At 40.8% G+C, this 13258-nt stretch overlaps 3 protein-coding genes across 3 annotated transcripts in view; all 3 read left to right on the top strand.

The window, feature by feature from the left end:
* LOC126403715 (serine/threonine-protein phosphatase PP1-beta catalytic subunit) overlaps positions 1 to 13258 on the top strand; it is a 659813-nt gene that overhangs the window by 480582 nt on the left and 165973 nt on the right. The window lies entirely within an intron of this gene.
* Positions 1 to 13258, top strand: part of c17h11orf68 (chromosome 17 C11orf68 homolog) — a 616176-nt gene that overhangs the window by 480588 nt on the left and 122330 nt on the right. The window lies entirely within an intron of this gene.
* Positions 8580 to 12522, top strand: LOC126403709 (E3 ubiquitin-protein ligase TRIM39-like). The gene is made up of 10 exons (XM_050066437.1): positions 8580 to 8717; positions 9128 to 9365; positions 9481 to 9853; positions 9961 to 10056; positions 10156 to 10389; positions 10486 to 10633; positions 10741 to 10767; positions 10878 to 10942; positions 11298 to 11420; positions 11777 to 12522. The coding sequence occupies exons 1-10, from the start codon at positions 8657 to 8659 to the stop codon at positions 12176 to 12178; spliced, it is 1767 nt and encodes a 588-aa protein (XP_049922394.1). The 5' UTR covers positions 8580 to 8656; the 3' UTR covers positions 12179 to 12522.

Genomic DNA, 13258 nt, shown 5'->3' with positions numbered 1-13258 from the left:
GTTCTTGATTTGTTTTTTTTGAAAATCAATTTGACCTTCATTTAACTGGAAAAACCTCTTGAGATTACAATTCTCCTTTTCACGAACGTCCTTGAAAGCAACATAAGTTACAGAAAGACAACATAAAACAAAAATACAGAATAAAAATGTAAAGCTCTAAACCAAGTAATATAAAACACAAAAAAGACTACTACGAAGAAAGCCAAAAAGTATGTTGATATATACTAGAAATTAACCATAAAAACACAAAAATGGCAACTACACATGATTACAAAGACCAGCTAAGACACACTAGCCCCTTTTACACTGCCAGATTTTCCGCGAATGTTGGGCCGTTTTGCCGGCCAGCTGCGAGCGTTTAGACACACAGAGTCGGATTGGCGAGTTGATCCAAGGTGTCCAATTTTTCGCCTCGTAGGGTAGTCATATTGGCTGAACCTTTTTGGTTGAAAAAAACAGGCGCCCTTTCGCCACAGGAGGGGCTGTTGATGACTTGTGGGAGGAGCTCATGATGACACCGCACATGCGAGCCACTGGCGGTGGATAAACAGGAAACAGCTGATAGCAGGAATTAGCAAGTAGCAAGAGGGAAACGCAAACCTGACAGATACTGTAAAGATGAGCCTTGCCCCCACAAACGAAGGGGCCATTAACTGTCAGATGACGGTAACGGTGAAGAACGGGCTGACTTACAAGAGAATCGCCACCTGACTAGCCGCGGCTTCCCTCCCACGTCACTGTTTACGTCACATGCTGAGCTACACGTTCTGTTACTTGCTCACGCCCCCCATTGCCCCGAAAAAGGCACATTCTGTATAAACAAAAGTAGGTAGGCGGCATTTTTCTACACTCCCCGATTTTGTTTTTATACTGCCAATGCTGAACGAAGACTGATTGGGCTTTCCTGCAAATTTGCACAATTCCTATCTAAAAAGGGCTACTGTGACATTGGCATATAAAAGATTGTCTACAAAAATCCTGCAACGGTGTTTTGAAACGGCCGAGAGGAACCAATGAATGCAACGTTAAGTCCTTCTGCAGAAGATACCACACATAAGAAGCTGCGTACATAAATGCTCGCTTCCCAAACCCTGTACGTACCCTCGGTACAGACAATAAGAACGGTGAGCATAGCCATTTTCAATTTTTTGCTTAATGTACACACATAAGTATGCTGGAAGTAGGCCAAGAATAGCTTTGTAAACAAGAGAATGCCAATGAAAGAGTCTACAAAGTTGTAAGGAGAGCCAGCCCGAGCATACAGAGTACAGTGATGTTAGTGGCTTACATTGTGTTTTCTTCAACTCTTCTATTCAAAAAATATGGTTTACATTCACTTGTGGTTGTAATGTTGTGTAAAATCTTGCAGGCTTGGTATAGTTATATGCATGATACACAAATAAAATAATTATAATAAAGATGTCATTCATTTACATGAAATAAAACTACAACATCATTTTAAAAAAAAAAAAGAACATTTAGCAGAACATCTACAACATGATAGGTTTAGAACAGTATCTTTTTACATATATCGACAGAAACAGTCTGCTGTTCCCAATTAATGCAGCATATAAACTTACATAGAAGAAGTTGTAAATAACAAGGATGTGACAGATATGTAACATAAAAGAACTTTTTGCAGTATTTGCAGTTGTTATTTCGTTACTTCAAATTGAAGGTCTTTTGTCATTAAGTGTTCTAATGTCTGTTTGCAGGCTACAAGGAATAATTATGGTCACATTTTGTTTCATTATTGAAATAAACCTGTCATACAGTGATCACTCAGTAGTCTTCTAAGTCTACAAATTGACTAATACAGCCAGCAGTGAGCAGCTGATGAACTGTATATGTGCTTTTAAATTATTTACTCGGCTACCTCTTGGCTGGCTACAGCTTGTCATTAAATTATCACCAGCTGTATTGATATCATCTTTAAAGCCTTGTTAATTTGTAGTATGTAGCTGTGGAGTAGCTTATTGGTGAGTGTTAGTCATCAGTGTTGTGCAATGGGAAAACATAATGTCCTTTTCATTAGTCATTTACCACAAATCATTAAGTCATTGTATGACAAGTGATTAATCATGAGTGTCCTTCCGGTGTTGTTTTCCATGATTATGCTGTGATGCAACACTGAGAGATTATTTAATGACCCAACAATTTCACATTTAAAATCTTCTTGTGTAATACATATAACACTGTGTGCAAAAATTTCACTCCGACATGGGTGTTTAAGTAATACAATGTGCTTTTTTCTAGACACTGTCACCTCGATCTCGCTTTGTTTATCACTGAGACTGCGTTTCCTGTTTCTATCACACATGCAAGCAGATTCACATGGAGCTTTTCTTTGCTCGTGCCAAAAAACATAAGCAATGTTGCTCCAGGCTAAAATATTTCAAGTATTTGGTGGTTTGCGGTAAAGGGTTAGGCTTAGGGTTTTGTCAAGACATACCTGGTTCTCAGAGAATGAATCCTGACGATTCTGGTGATCCTGACTCATGTTTTGGCACCAGCATGAGGTTGATGTGCATGAAATATCTCAACAATGGCTTGCCAGAAATTTTTGACCCCCTCGGTTTTGTCTTTAAACTTTGGAGATCACTCAAGTTTTCATTAGTTCAAGCCTTAAGTTTGTCCAATCTTTTGGTTTATGACCAAATACCTGAAAAACTACGGCATTTCTTTCAGCTACAGCTATACTTTATGTTAATCAACACATCTTAGCACGCTAACTCGTTACTGTGAGCATGGTAAACATTAACTGCTAAACTTTAGCATGTTAGCACGCTGATGTGAGCATTTCTCTGAAAACACCACTGTGCCTTTCTCTGCAGTGTTTCATAGAGTCGTTACCATGGCTGTACACTCATCAAATACGGAGACGGACGGAGCCTTCTGTCTGTAGTCGGCGCTCATTTCGTCCGTATTCGTGCACATTTCCTGAAAGCTTACAGATACAGACGAAATGGAGCAGTGCCACCAGAGATTGTGGGGGCATTGTAATGAACTTCAAGCAAGATACAACCGTAGGACACAAAGAAGATTTAAAAATGGTGGAACAGAACAAATCAGTAATATAGTGAGAAGAGTTCTCCGTCCACTAGCACTGCACGTCCTCTATTAAAAGGTACAACGTCATTACAACCCGACTAACCGTCTCCTCGTTTGATGTCTGCAACTTTAGACTCAGTGCCATCTATTGGCTGTATCTATGCCAGCATAGACAACACATGGTGCATGAGGGCAGTGAGGTTTACAACGCTCAAAAAGAACGTATCCATTTTTGTTCATAAAGGGAGCATAGATAAGCCCTCAGTCTTGTTTTTAATTTATTATCCAGACTTGTAAAGATTGGTTAACCTACTTTAACTTTTTTATGTTTAGTGGTGGAGAGTAACTAAGCACATTTTCTCAAGTGTTGCACTGAAGTATAATTTTGAGGTACTTACTTGCTTACAACCTAGCCTGGAAATCCAGACTCAAATCTAGAAAGATTTTGAGTCTGGCCCTCACCGATAGATCCTTCCTACCCAAGGGGCGGCACTAACTGAGGCATATTAAATGCGGCAGCACGCAATTGGATAGCACGATAGCCAATCAGAGCAAAAAACAAGGTGACGTATTCATTGCAGTAAGCCCCATTGGTTTGCCGACCAGTGGGGCTAACTGGTATATTATGCTTTTGCCGTATCCCGTTGGCAAAACAGCAAAAACATCCTTCCTGGAAGCGAAGGCTTCTAGGGCAGTCTTCTGTTCCTCTCTCAAGGAAAAAGATAAGTGTAGTTGGCTTAGCGTTTCTTCCAAAGCTAAATTGAATGGACGCAATCCTTCAGCAGCTGCCATCTTGGCTGTTTACTTTTAAACTCTTATGGCACAGCGCTGTCGTCATCATGTTACGCCCGCCCAGAGCCCGTCTCTGTCAGATAGAATGATCTGATTGGTCCGATGGCGATTCGGCAGGCTCTGCTCGTCGGGGCCAGATCCCCATGCAGAGGAAATTCAAATTTGCTAGGGGCAGGGCTTCCAGGTTACTTACAACCCTGTCTCACTCCCAGTTCATCAAATACTTATGCACGGTCAATGGCCCTCTGCATGAGATGCACCTAACTGCAGCGTTTTTTTATAGCCTGAGCAGCTGCTGGAGTATACGGGTCAAACAAACTCTGGACTTTCACCTGGGGGATTGCTGTTTGTGTCTGGTGAAACCAAAAGTCAACTGAGTTATTTAACTAACAATGTAGTGTGCTAGTATGACCTAACCTCGTGCCTTTGTTCCCTAAATCAAAGGAAATATACCTAACAATAACACACTGCATGTAAGTAATATAAATTAATGCTGGACGTGTACTGTACATAGAGTGTTACAGTTTGACATGTTGGGGAAGTGTCTGTATTTGATGAGTGGGGAGTGAGAATGTGTTGCCTAACTCGGGTATTTCCACACCAGTATACACAACTTTCCACTACAGAGACAGATATTGTCCTTTATGTGACAGAAACAGTAGGCTAACAGGTACTTTGCAGACTAAAGAAATAGTTTGACATTTTTGTCCTGAGTTATATGAAAGCATTGATACCATTTTTGTATGTGTATATTGATATCAACCTACAGCTGACAGGCAGTTAGTTTGGAGTAGCTTGGTTTAGCATAAAAAACAGAAGCAGGGGCTCCGTTTAAAAGTTTAAAACATCTGAAGCTCACAGTGTGACACTTTTTATGTAGTTTTACAGAAAGGTATACACATCCATCTTATAAAATCATACGTTCTTGGATTGAATGATTACATGATGTACAATAATTAGCTCCACCTTGATCAGGAAAACAACATTAAAATGCTTACTGGAGACTCTGTCAGCACTCTGAGTATCACAATAGAGATTCTGTTGGACCTGCTGTGAGTCATTGAGTCTGCCCACGTCTTCATACGGCTGATACCTGTGTGCGTGTAGGTGTGTGTGTAGATGACTCATTGTCTATTACTACACTGGTTGCAGCATATCAGGTGCATACGTCTGCATGAACTGGGCGACGAACAGCAGACAGACACAGTTAGCAACTAGCTGGTGAACACAGTGGAGCATTTAGTAGCTAAAGAACCCAAACCAAAACAGAGCCAGAAGAGAGTGAATATTGGACTTACATTAATCAGTTTTTTCTTTGTTTGTTTCTACTTTGTTGTATTTCAGGTAGCCTTGTGTAACATCTTGGCCAAGGGACTACAGATGAAAAATAGCCTTTTGGCTAATTCTAGCATTTTTATACCATGGGTAATATTCATTTACACTGTCCCTTCTTAAATAAACTAAACTAAACTAAACACACACAGTCACACACTGGTGGCCGAGGCTGCTATACATGGTGCCACCTGCAACTCGGTAACCATTTACATGCACTCACACACTGATGAAACAGCCATTGGGAGTGATATGGGGCTCAGTATCTTGCCAAAGGTTACTTTGAAATGCGAACTGGAGGAGCTGGGGATCGAAACACTGATCTTCTGAATAGTGGACGACCTGCTCTACCTCTGAGCCAGTTTAGTTTTTAAGTATTTGTACTTCACTTTTTATTCTGTTTATACAGTGTAAGATTACATGGACAGTGCACTTTAATGAGCATTTCCGTAAGTGTGCCAGTTTAGCCAACCTAGCTAAATTCGGAACACCCGAGTCCTGAATACTGCAGTTCCTTGAATGGCCACTTGAAGCTGGCTCTAGAGGCGAGTCAGTCCTCATAGACATTCATATGAAATGCCCAGCTTTACAGCAGAAATCAACATGTTTACAGCCTGGTGCAAAAAGGTCAAGTCAACACTGACATGTTTTGTCTGACCAATTCAAGTCCCAGGTCCTTGACTTTGAGTTATGAGTCCTAAACAAGTTGTAATTCGCTCTTTACCAAATGCAATTTTAAAAGCAGAGTAATAACATATTAAACTCATAAAAATCATGCATGCTCAAACACAGTGATTCCCAACTCATTGGGTCGCGAGCCCATTCTGAAAGGACCGTTAGTGATGTATCAGAGTTTGTAAAAGACACACTTTATATTTTGAAGTACAGTAAATATCTGGTTCAGAGCTTTTGCTGTAGAGTGAGTGACTAATGGACAGCTGCTTAACAGAGACAGCAAACTAGCTCGACAACATGGCCAAACGCAAGTATGACGTTGAATATATTGAACTTTGTGGACCTTGAACTAATGACTAAAGAGAAATCTGGACCCCTTGGCTGGACCAGTTGGGAACCACTGCTCTAACATTTACAAGTTTGGCGTATTTTTCGACCCACATGTTTTACATACTCTAGATTGGATTTTTTGTGCATTACTTTTTGAATGTGAATGAAATTTTCTTCGGTATTTAACATCGCATTAGTTCTTCATGGTTCTCTACAGTTCTACGTTGAGTTGCAAACAGTCAAGTCTGAAGTAACAAAACTTAAGTCCAAACCTCTGCTTGTTTCCAGAAGAAGATTCAACATGCAACACATAGGATGATCATCCACTAAACAATGCATGTAGAGTGTTTTATTATTGCAGTACTGTCCTCTGTTACTGAAGTAAAGGAGCTTAATACTTTCACAACCAGAGAGTCTGCAGAAAGAAAACAATCCGTCTCTAACACAATGAGTTGGCCATATCTTATCTCATACCCTTTTCTGTTAGACGTAAGTTAAATCAGTTCACTGAAAAACAATATTTCCCTCTGACGTGCAGCTACTCGGGCGTTTGTTTACACTTCGGACTTAAAGAAAAGGTTTGTCTTCCTTTTTTCCGTTGTGACAGCGGAGCTGAAACGCATTTAAACAGAAAAATGCAGAAGTACTAAAACAACTCTTATCTCTTATCTATCAAGAACATCTGTTTGTTCTTGACGTCACTGCATGTGCACTGATGGACTTGCACATGTGGTTTATGCACGTACATCTCGACAAATCAAACTAAATAGCAAGATAAAAAAAAGTATATTACGAACCTCGATGCATATTAAACAAAAGTTTGGTCCTGAATATTCTGTTACAGTTTGTGAATCTAAAGTTGCACAGTTGAGGACTGGTGTTATTCCTCTGGCCACTGAAAATTAAAATATATTATATATGATTGTGTGAACTGTGTGGCTTTGGTGTGGTGGAAAATTGGTTGCAGTTTCTTTCATACAGTGCAAACTGGGAGGATAAGAGAGTTGATTCTCTACGAAATGGCATCTCCCATATTTGTGTGTGTGTGTGTGTGTTTAAAAATGTTGTTAAAGACAATGAAAGTCTGAAAATTCGGAAAGTCTTCTATAGTTTTTGCCTTTTTTTTAAACAAAAATTAATAATCATTCATAAGTAATTATCTACTGAATTATCTCATATAAACTGAAAAATTGGCACTGTCGCCTCACAGCAAGAGGGTTCCCAGTTTGAATCCCAGGGTGGAGGAGCCCTCCTATGCAGAGTTTGCATGTTCTCCCCGTGTCAGCGTGGGTTTTCTCCGGGTACTCCGGCTTCCTCCCACCAAAGACAAAGACATGCAGGTTAACTGGTGACTCTAAATTGTCCGTAGGTGTGAATGTGAGTGTGAATAGTTGTCTGTCTCTGTGTGTCAGATTTCAGATTTCTTTACTGCCATTGTACAAACATACAACGAAATCCAGAATACATTTTTTTTGTTCATTTTTTTGCAAATGTTGTCTTCTTTTTGTTTTTGCACTGCACCCAACTCTTATACTCATTTATGCTCAGTGTTAGATACGTATACGGACACACACAGATCTTTCTGTCTGTGCTCTGCGTTCATTTCATCTGTATTTGTGCACATTTCCTGAAAGCTTACAGATATGAACAAAACTGAGCAGTGCCTCCAAATTGTGGGGGCTGTGTAGAGAGAGACATGAAACAGATATTTAAGAAATGGTGATACAGAAGAATCAATCTGTTATGTAGTGAAAAGAATTCTCTGCCAAATGCCACAAGTATTAAATGTCCCGACAGACCACCATTGAAAGGTGCATCATTACAACCTCCTCCACCATCACCTGATGGTTGTACGGACGTATCTAAGGGAGAATAAATGAACCTTTACTCTAACGCTCGTCACTCTGCAATCTCCCTTTTGCGTGAATTTTTTGATTGTCAAATAAAAAAGGGTAAAAAAGAAAAGTATTCGACGCAGGCAGCTTGCTATGTCCTCTATGGGCAGATCAGTTACTGCTGACTTGTAGTCTAATCTAATCTAACCAAAAACATACCCACATGTTGGGTCACAGCAGGGTGGCCATGGCACAATGCAGTTTGATTACATTTATTAAATATTATGGTCATCTCAGGTGGTTTTCTACATTTATTTTCTACACAGGTGCACATACCTATTAACCTGAGCAATTAGCTTGTTACGTTTTGGCTGCTGCTTGGTCACAGACATGTCGGGAATTCAAACTACAGTGCTGATCTGCCTTTCCGATTACAGCTCAGGCTGCAGCCAAGAGAGCCAAGCCCTCGGAGAGCTTGACCATGTGACCTCAGGGTAGAGTTATATACAATAGCAAGTCAAAGTCGAGGAACCAGAAATACCAGAAAATTTCAGTGATGATGTTGAAAAGTACCTGAACCCAGTGGGGAGGAGCTTAACGGTGATCAGGCAGCATGACTGTGAGTATATAAAGGCTGCAACATGCACTGTGTGCTGCATCTGATGAGAACGATCAGGACGCTCAACATGACAGCCCAAACAGGTAAGAGGATACTGAAGCATTATGAGACACAAGAAAACAGAATGACACACTGCGACATCAATGCTGAAATGTATTTTACTATTTGACATCTACTTCATTACATTTATTGCATTGCATTATTCGAAATTTACTTTACTTTTAGAAAGTCTTTGTTTGTACAGACGATTAAAAACATTTAACGATTGTAACTTTGATGCACTTTAATGGTCTCAAAGCCTGGACAAAAAGGCAAGAGGAAATATTTAATAGTATTTATTCATACTTCTTCTGTATTAGATAGCAAAAAAATACCATTGTTCGATGTTTGTGAATTTTGCTGGAGACAAGACGATCTGTCTTATATGCATGATGTGCAGTTAAATTGTGCATGAGCATATGCATGTTAAAGTAATATAATTTATTCTCTCCAGTCACAAACATGGCCCTCGCCGTGCCGCTCGAGGAGCAATTCAAGTGTTGCATCTGTCTGGAAATCTACACCGACCCGACCACCATCCCCTGTGGACACAACTTCTGCCTGGACTGCATCAAAGGTTTCTGGGATACAAAACCCAAACCCGAGTGTCCGCTGTGCAAAAAGACATTCAGCACACGCCCACAGCTCAGGATCAACCATGGATACGCTGATATCATTAAATTCTATGAAAGGTTTGTTTCTTTTTGTACTTTTTTTTAAGCACTCTGGTTCCTTCAGATGCTTGGAAACAATTTTCAAAAAGCAAAATTAAATTGAATTTTAACATAATTTAATTCTATTTAAAAGTAACCAAGAGGACGGCGATGCTCCGGGGCAAGCAGGAAGCAGGAAAAATTCCCTAAACCAACCTTTCGAGGTTGATGAGGTTCCATGTGACGTCTGCAACGGAGACAAGATGCCATCGGTCAAGTCGTGCCTAGCGTGCCAGACGTCTTATTGCGAGCTTCACCTCACGCCACACCTGAGGGATCCGGAGCTGCTGAGGCACGGGCTGATGGATCCGGCCACCTACGCCACCAGTCACCTCTGCAGAACCCACAAGAACCCGCTGACGATGTTCTGCGAGAAGGACCAGAAGCCTGTGTGTGAGAGATGCACAGAGAGGAACCACAAGAACCACAAAGTCGTCCCCATTGGGAAGAAGAGCAAGAAGGTCAAGGTGAGGAACTCATCTACATATTTTGGCTTGAAGCCAATAAAGCTGTTGCATTTTTGTACATTTTGCAGCACATTATATTCAAAACTGTTCCTTTTTTGACTGTTCAGATTTGTTTGAGGGAGACAAAGGCCAGCGTTCAACAGATGATCCACGCCAGATTGAGAAAAATGGACGAGATAAAAGATTCAGTGGCTCAAAGCAGAGTAAGTTATAGCATGGATGCATGTTCAGAAAGATCCAACTGGTCACGTTTGATTGTTTTTATGTGTAAATTTACATGTTTTCATCATTTCAATCAACAGCAAATCTCCGAGGGGGAGATACAACGCAGCGCTCAGGTCTGCGACATGCTGATAAACGCCATCCAGAGACAGCAGGCCGAGCTGGTGGAGGAGCTGGAGGAGAGGCAGCAGGAGGCCGAGAGGAGAGCCGCAGAGCTGTACGAGGAGTTGCAGCGGGAAGTCAAAGAGCTGCAGACAAGGAACAGCGTGCTGCAGAACCTGGAGCACGCCCCGAACCCTGTGCACCTCGTGCGGGTAAGATACTCAAACTGCATTTCAACATTTCTGTGCTGCATCAACATTTCAAGACATGTGCTCATGAGAAACCTGTGTGTGCTCTTCTGATTTTAGAGCTTCCCCACTCTGAGTCGACTCCCGACCACCAGAGACTGGTCTGAGGTCACGGTCCACTCGGATAACTGCATGGGGACGTTGACGAGAGCCGTCTCCAAGCTTGTGGACGTCTGCCAGGACCTTGCAAACCAACTGTCTGCACAAGGTCAGTGATCTTTTAAATTATTTACTTCACAAAAGGATTCAAGATATTATGTGACAGTCAGTGCATGAAAATAACCTTTCTCCTCTTCTTTTTTTTATTTTTTGCAGAAGCGGACTTGCTGAATCAATACGCAGGTATGTTCACAATCACACACCCATTTCTTTTTTCAATAGCCTCGTCAAACCTGGATTAAAGCCCTCCTTTTTATTACCCGACTCACTGTTTTTCTTCTTTGTTTCTGCAGTTGATGTCACTCTGGATCCTGAGACCGCGTCAGGCTGGCTGGTCCTGTCTCCAGACAGAAAGAAGGTATTGTCTGATTATATCATCATTACATTAAATGTGTGAAGATCAAAGAGTCCTCCAAGGAAACTAGTCCTCAGAATAGTTTGGATTCCTCACATTTAAGAACTGTAAAGACAAACAATCTTTTGTTCTGACGCAGCAGGTTAAGCTATAATTGTTCAAGCTTATGCATGTAGACACAACCTGCTGAGCCACATTTTACTTTCACAAGGTGAAAGTAATGTGGTATATTATCACATGGAAATTGGAGAAGAAAGCACAGGAAGCTAAAACGCTAATTTGGAAATCAATAAGGCTATTAATTGTCGCTGATTAGGCTAATGTGTAAGATGATAATGATGGTTATGTTGGTCTACAGGTGAGCGTCAGCAGCCAGAGGAATAATGCCCAGCTCCCAGACAATCCTCAGCGGTTTAACGCCTGCGTCTGCGTTTTGGGGAAACAAAACTTTGCATCTGGAAGACGCTACTGGGTGGTTCAGGTGAGCATCTTTGAAACAAGAAAACACACTTTTAGCTAGCACATGTTGTTCACTAAGTGGAGTCGTGTCTTAGTGGTGATAAACAAAGGTTTATTAGGATTTAGAAGGACAGCCTGCACACAGTCAAAGCCAAATACGGAGTCACATTTGAGTCAAAAATGTGTCAATTTGCCATTTTTGTATCAGGAATTTATGGTTTTTCAACTGTAACACACTACTTGACATGGTACAGGAAAAGCCTAAAAGTAACACATGAACAAAAACTATTTTAAATCAATTGCACCAAATGTATTTAAAGCACTTAATTAAAAGGAAACATGCATGGCTGACTCTGTATTCTGTATGTTGTGTTTCAGGTTGGAGATAAAACAGACTGGGATCTTGGCGTGGCCAGAGAATCCATCACCAGAAAGGGGGCCATCACAGTGAATCCCGACAACGGTTACTGGGCGATCTGCCGGCGAAAAGGCGGCAGCCTCAGCGCCTGCGCCGGCCCCTGCGTCACACTCCACCTCCAGGAAGCCCCCAGGAAAGTCGGCATCTTCCTGGACTACGAGGAGGGAGTGGTGTCCTTCTACGACGCAGAAGCCAAGACTCACATTTACACTTACAGCAACTGTGACTTCACTGAGCCCCTGTATCCGTACTTTAACCCCTGTGTTCAAGATGATGGGAAGAACACCGCCCCGCTGATGATCTGTCCTTTTGAGGGAAAAGTCAAGGAGGGTCGGGACATAACCATCGAGTCAGCTCTGTGATGTGTCAGAAGAAAGATGCTAATTGATGTTGAGATTGTCTATGTGTTAGATGTATTGTACTGTAATAGTATTTGACCAACACTGGCCTGCAACAGGCCGAATTCATGTGTTATTTTGGTCTTTAGTAAGACATGACGCACAACTTTTTACTGCGTAAAAGATGAAGGCAAGTTGTTTTCTTTAAAAGCATTTATTTTATGATTCAAATGAATCTTTACAAGATGATACCAGACTCATACACGAATAAATGTACATTAAATGCTTTAAATGTTGTTGAATGCACTCCAGACATCAATTCCATTGACTAAATGTGCAATGTATGACTTGTGAATCTGAAAATAAAAGTCATGTTTTTTAAAAGAAAAATGGAGAAATTGTTTGTGTTCTCGCCAATTTATTTGTTATTTTTACATGTATTTTTAAGGGAACATACTGGTTCATACTAGTACTTAAGGTTTCTAAAAGAATATGTTAACGTCCTTTAATCGTCAACAAAAACCTTTCTTTTCCTCTTACTGTCTGTGCCTGTGCTTCTACATAAAGACCACACAAAGACCATATAAAGAAATCCGGCACACTATGATGTCCTACTGTAACCTGAATGCATTTTACATTGGCGGAACATATCATGCAGACACATGCAGACACAATTTAAACACAATGAGATTTAATTAGCACGTACCGTACCAATGTACCACAGCCTTACCCTACACTTAACTAATGTAGGCAATTTCGCTCAGCTCATAAAACTCAGACAAAAGAACCAAATAGACACACTGGTTATCTTTTTGTGAGCAAAACATCCAAAATGTTTTTTTATAAATTAAAAGGCTGTCACTTTATTTAGGATATGATGTGAACATGAACTCCTACTGAATTATTTCTGAGCAGTAATCATGTCTTTCCTTTGTACGGTGCACCTGCATCAGATCCAGATCTGCTGTTGGACCACACCTATGTGGATTTTAGGCTGAACAGTTAAAGCATTCATTGGAACAAGCTCACCAGTTTCTTTGTACCAAATTAAGGTTTAAGTGAAATTGAGGGAACATTTTTAAGCCATGTTGTCCCTCTTCATCT

Source organism: Epinephelus moara, chromosome 17 (genome assembly GCF_006386435.1).
Source record: "Epinephelus moara isolate mb chromosome 17, YSFRI_EMoa_1.0, whole genome shotgun sequence".
Taxonomy (NCBI): Eukaryota; Metazoa; Chordata; class Actinopteri; order Perciformes; family Serranidae; genus Epinephelus; species Epinephelus moara.
This window is presented reverse-complemented; position numbering and strand designations above follow the sequence as displayed.

Bases quoted from the DNA above. Each gene is read 5' to 3' on its own strand.
- LOC126403709 (XM_050066437.1), top strand. From the start codon at position 8,657: ATGCACTGTGTGCTGCATCTGATGAGAACGATCAGGACGCTCAACATG. The intron at 9,366-9,480 runs GTTTGTTTCTTT...TCTATTTAAAAG, and splicing joins ATCATTAAATTCTATGAAAG to TAACCAAGAGGACGGCGATG. The intron at 10,943-11,297 runs GTATTGTCTGAT...GTTGGTCTACAG, and splicing joins TGTCTCCAGACAGAAAGAAG to GTGAGCGTCAGCAGCCAGAG.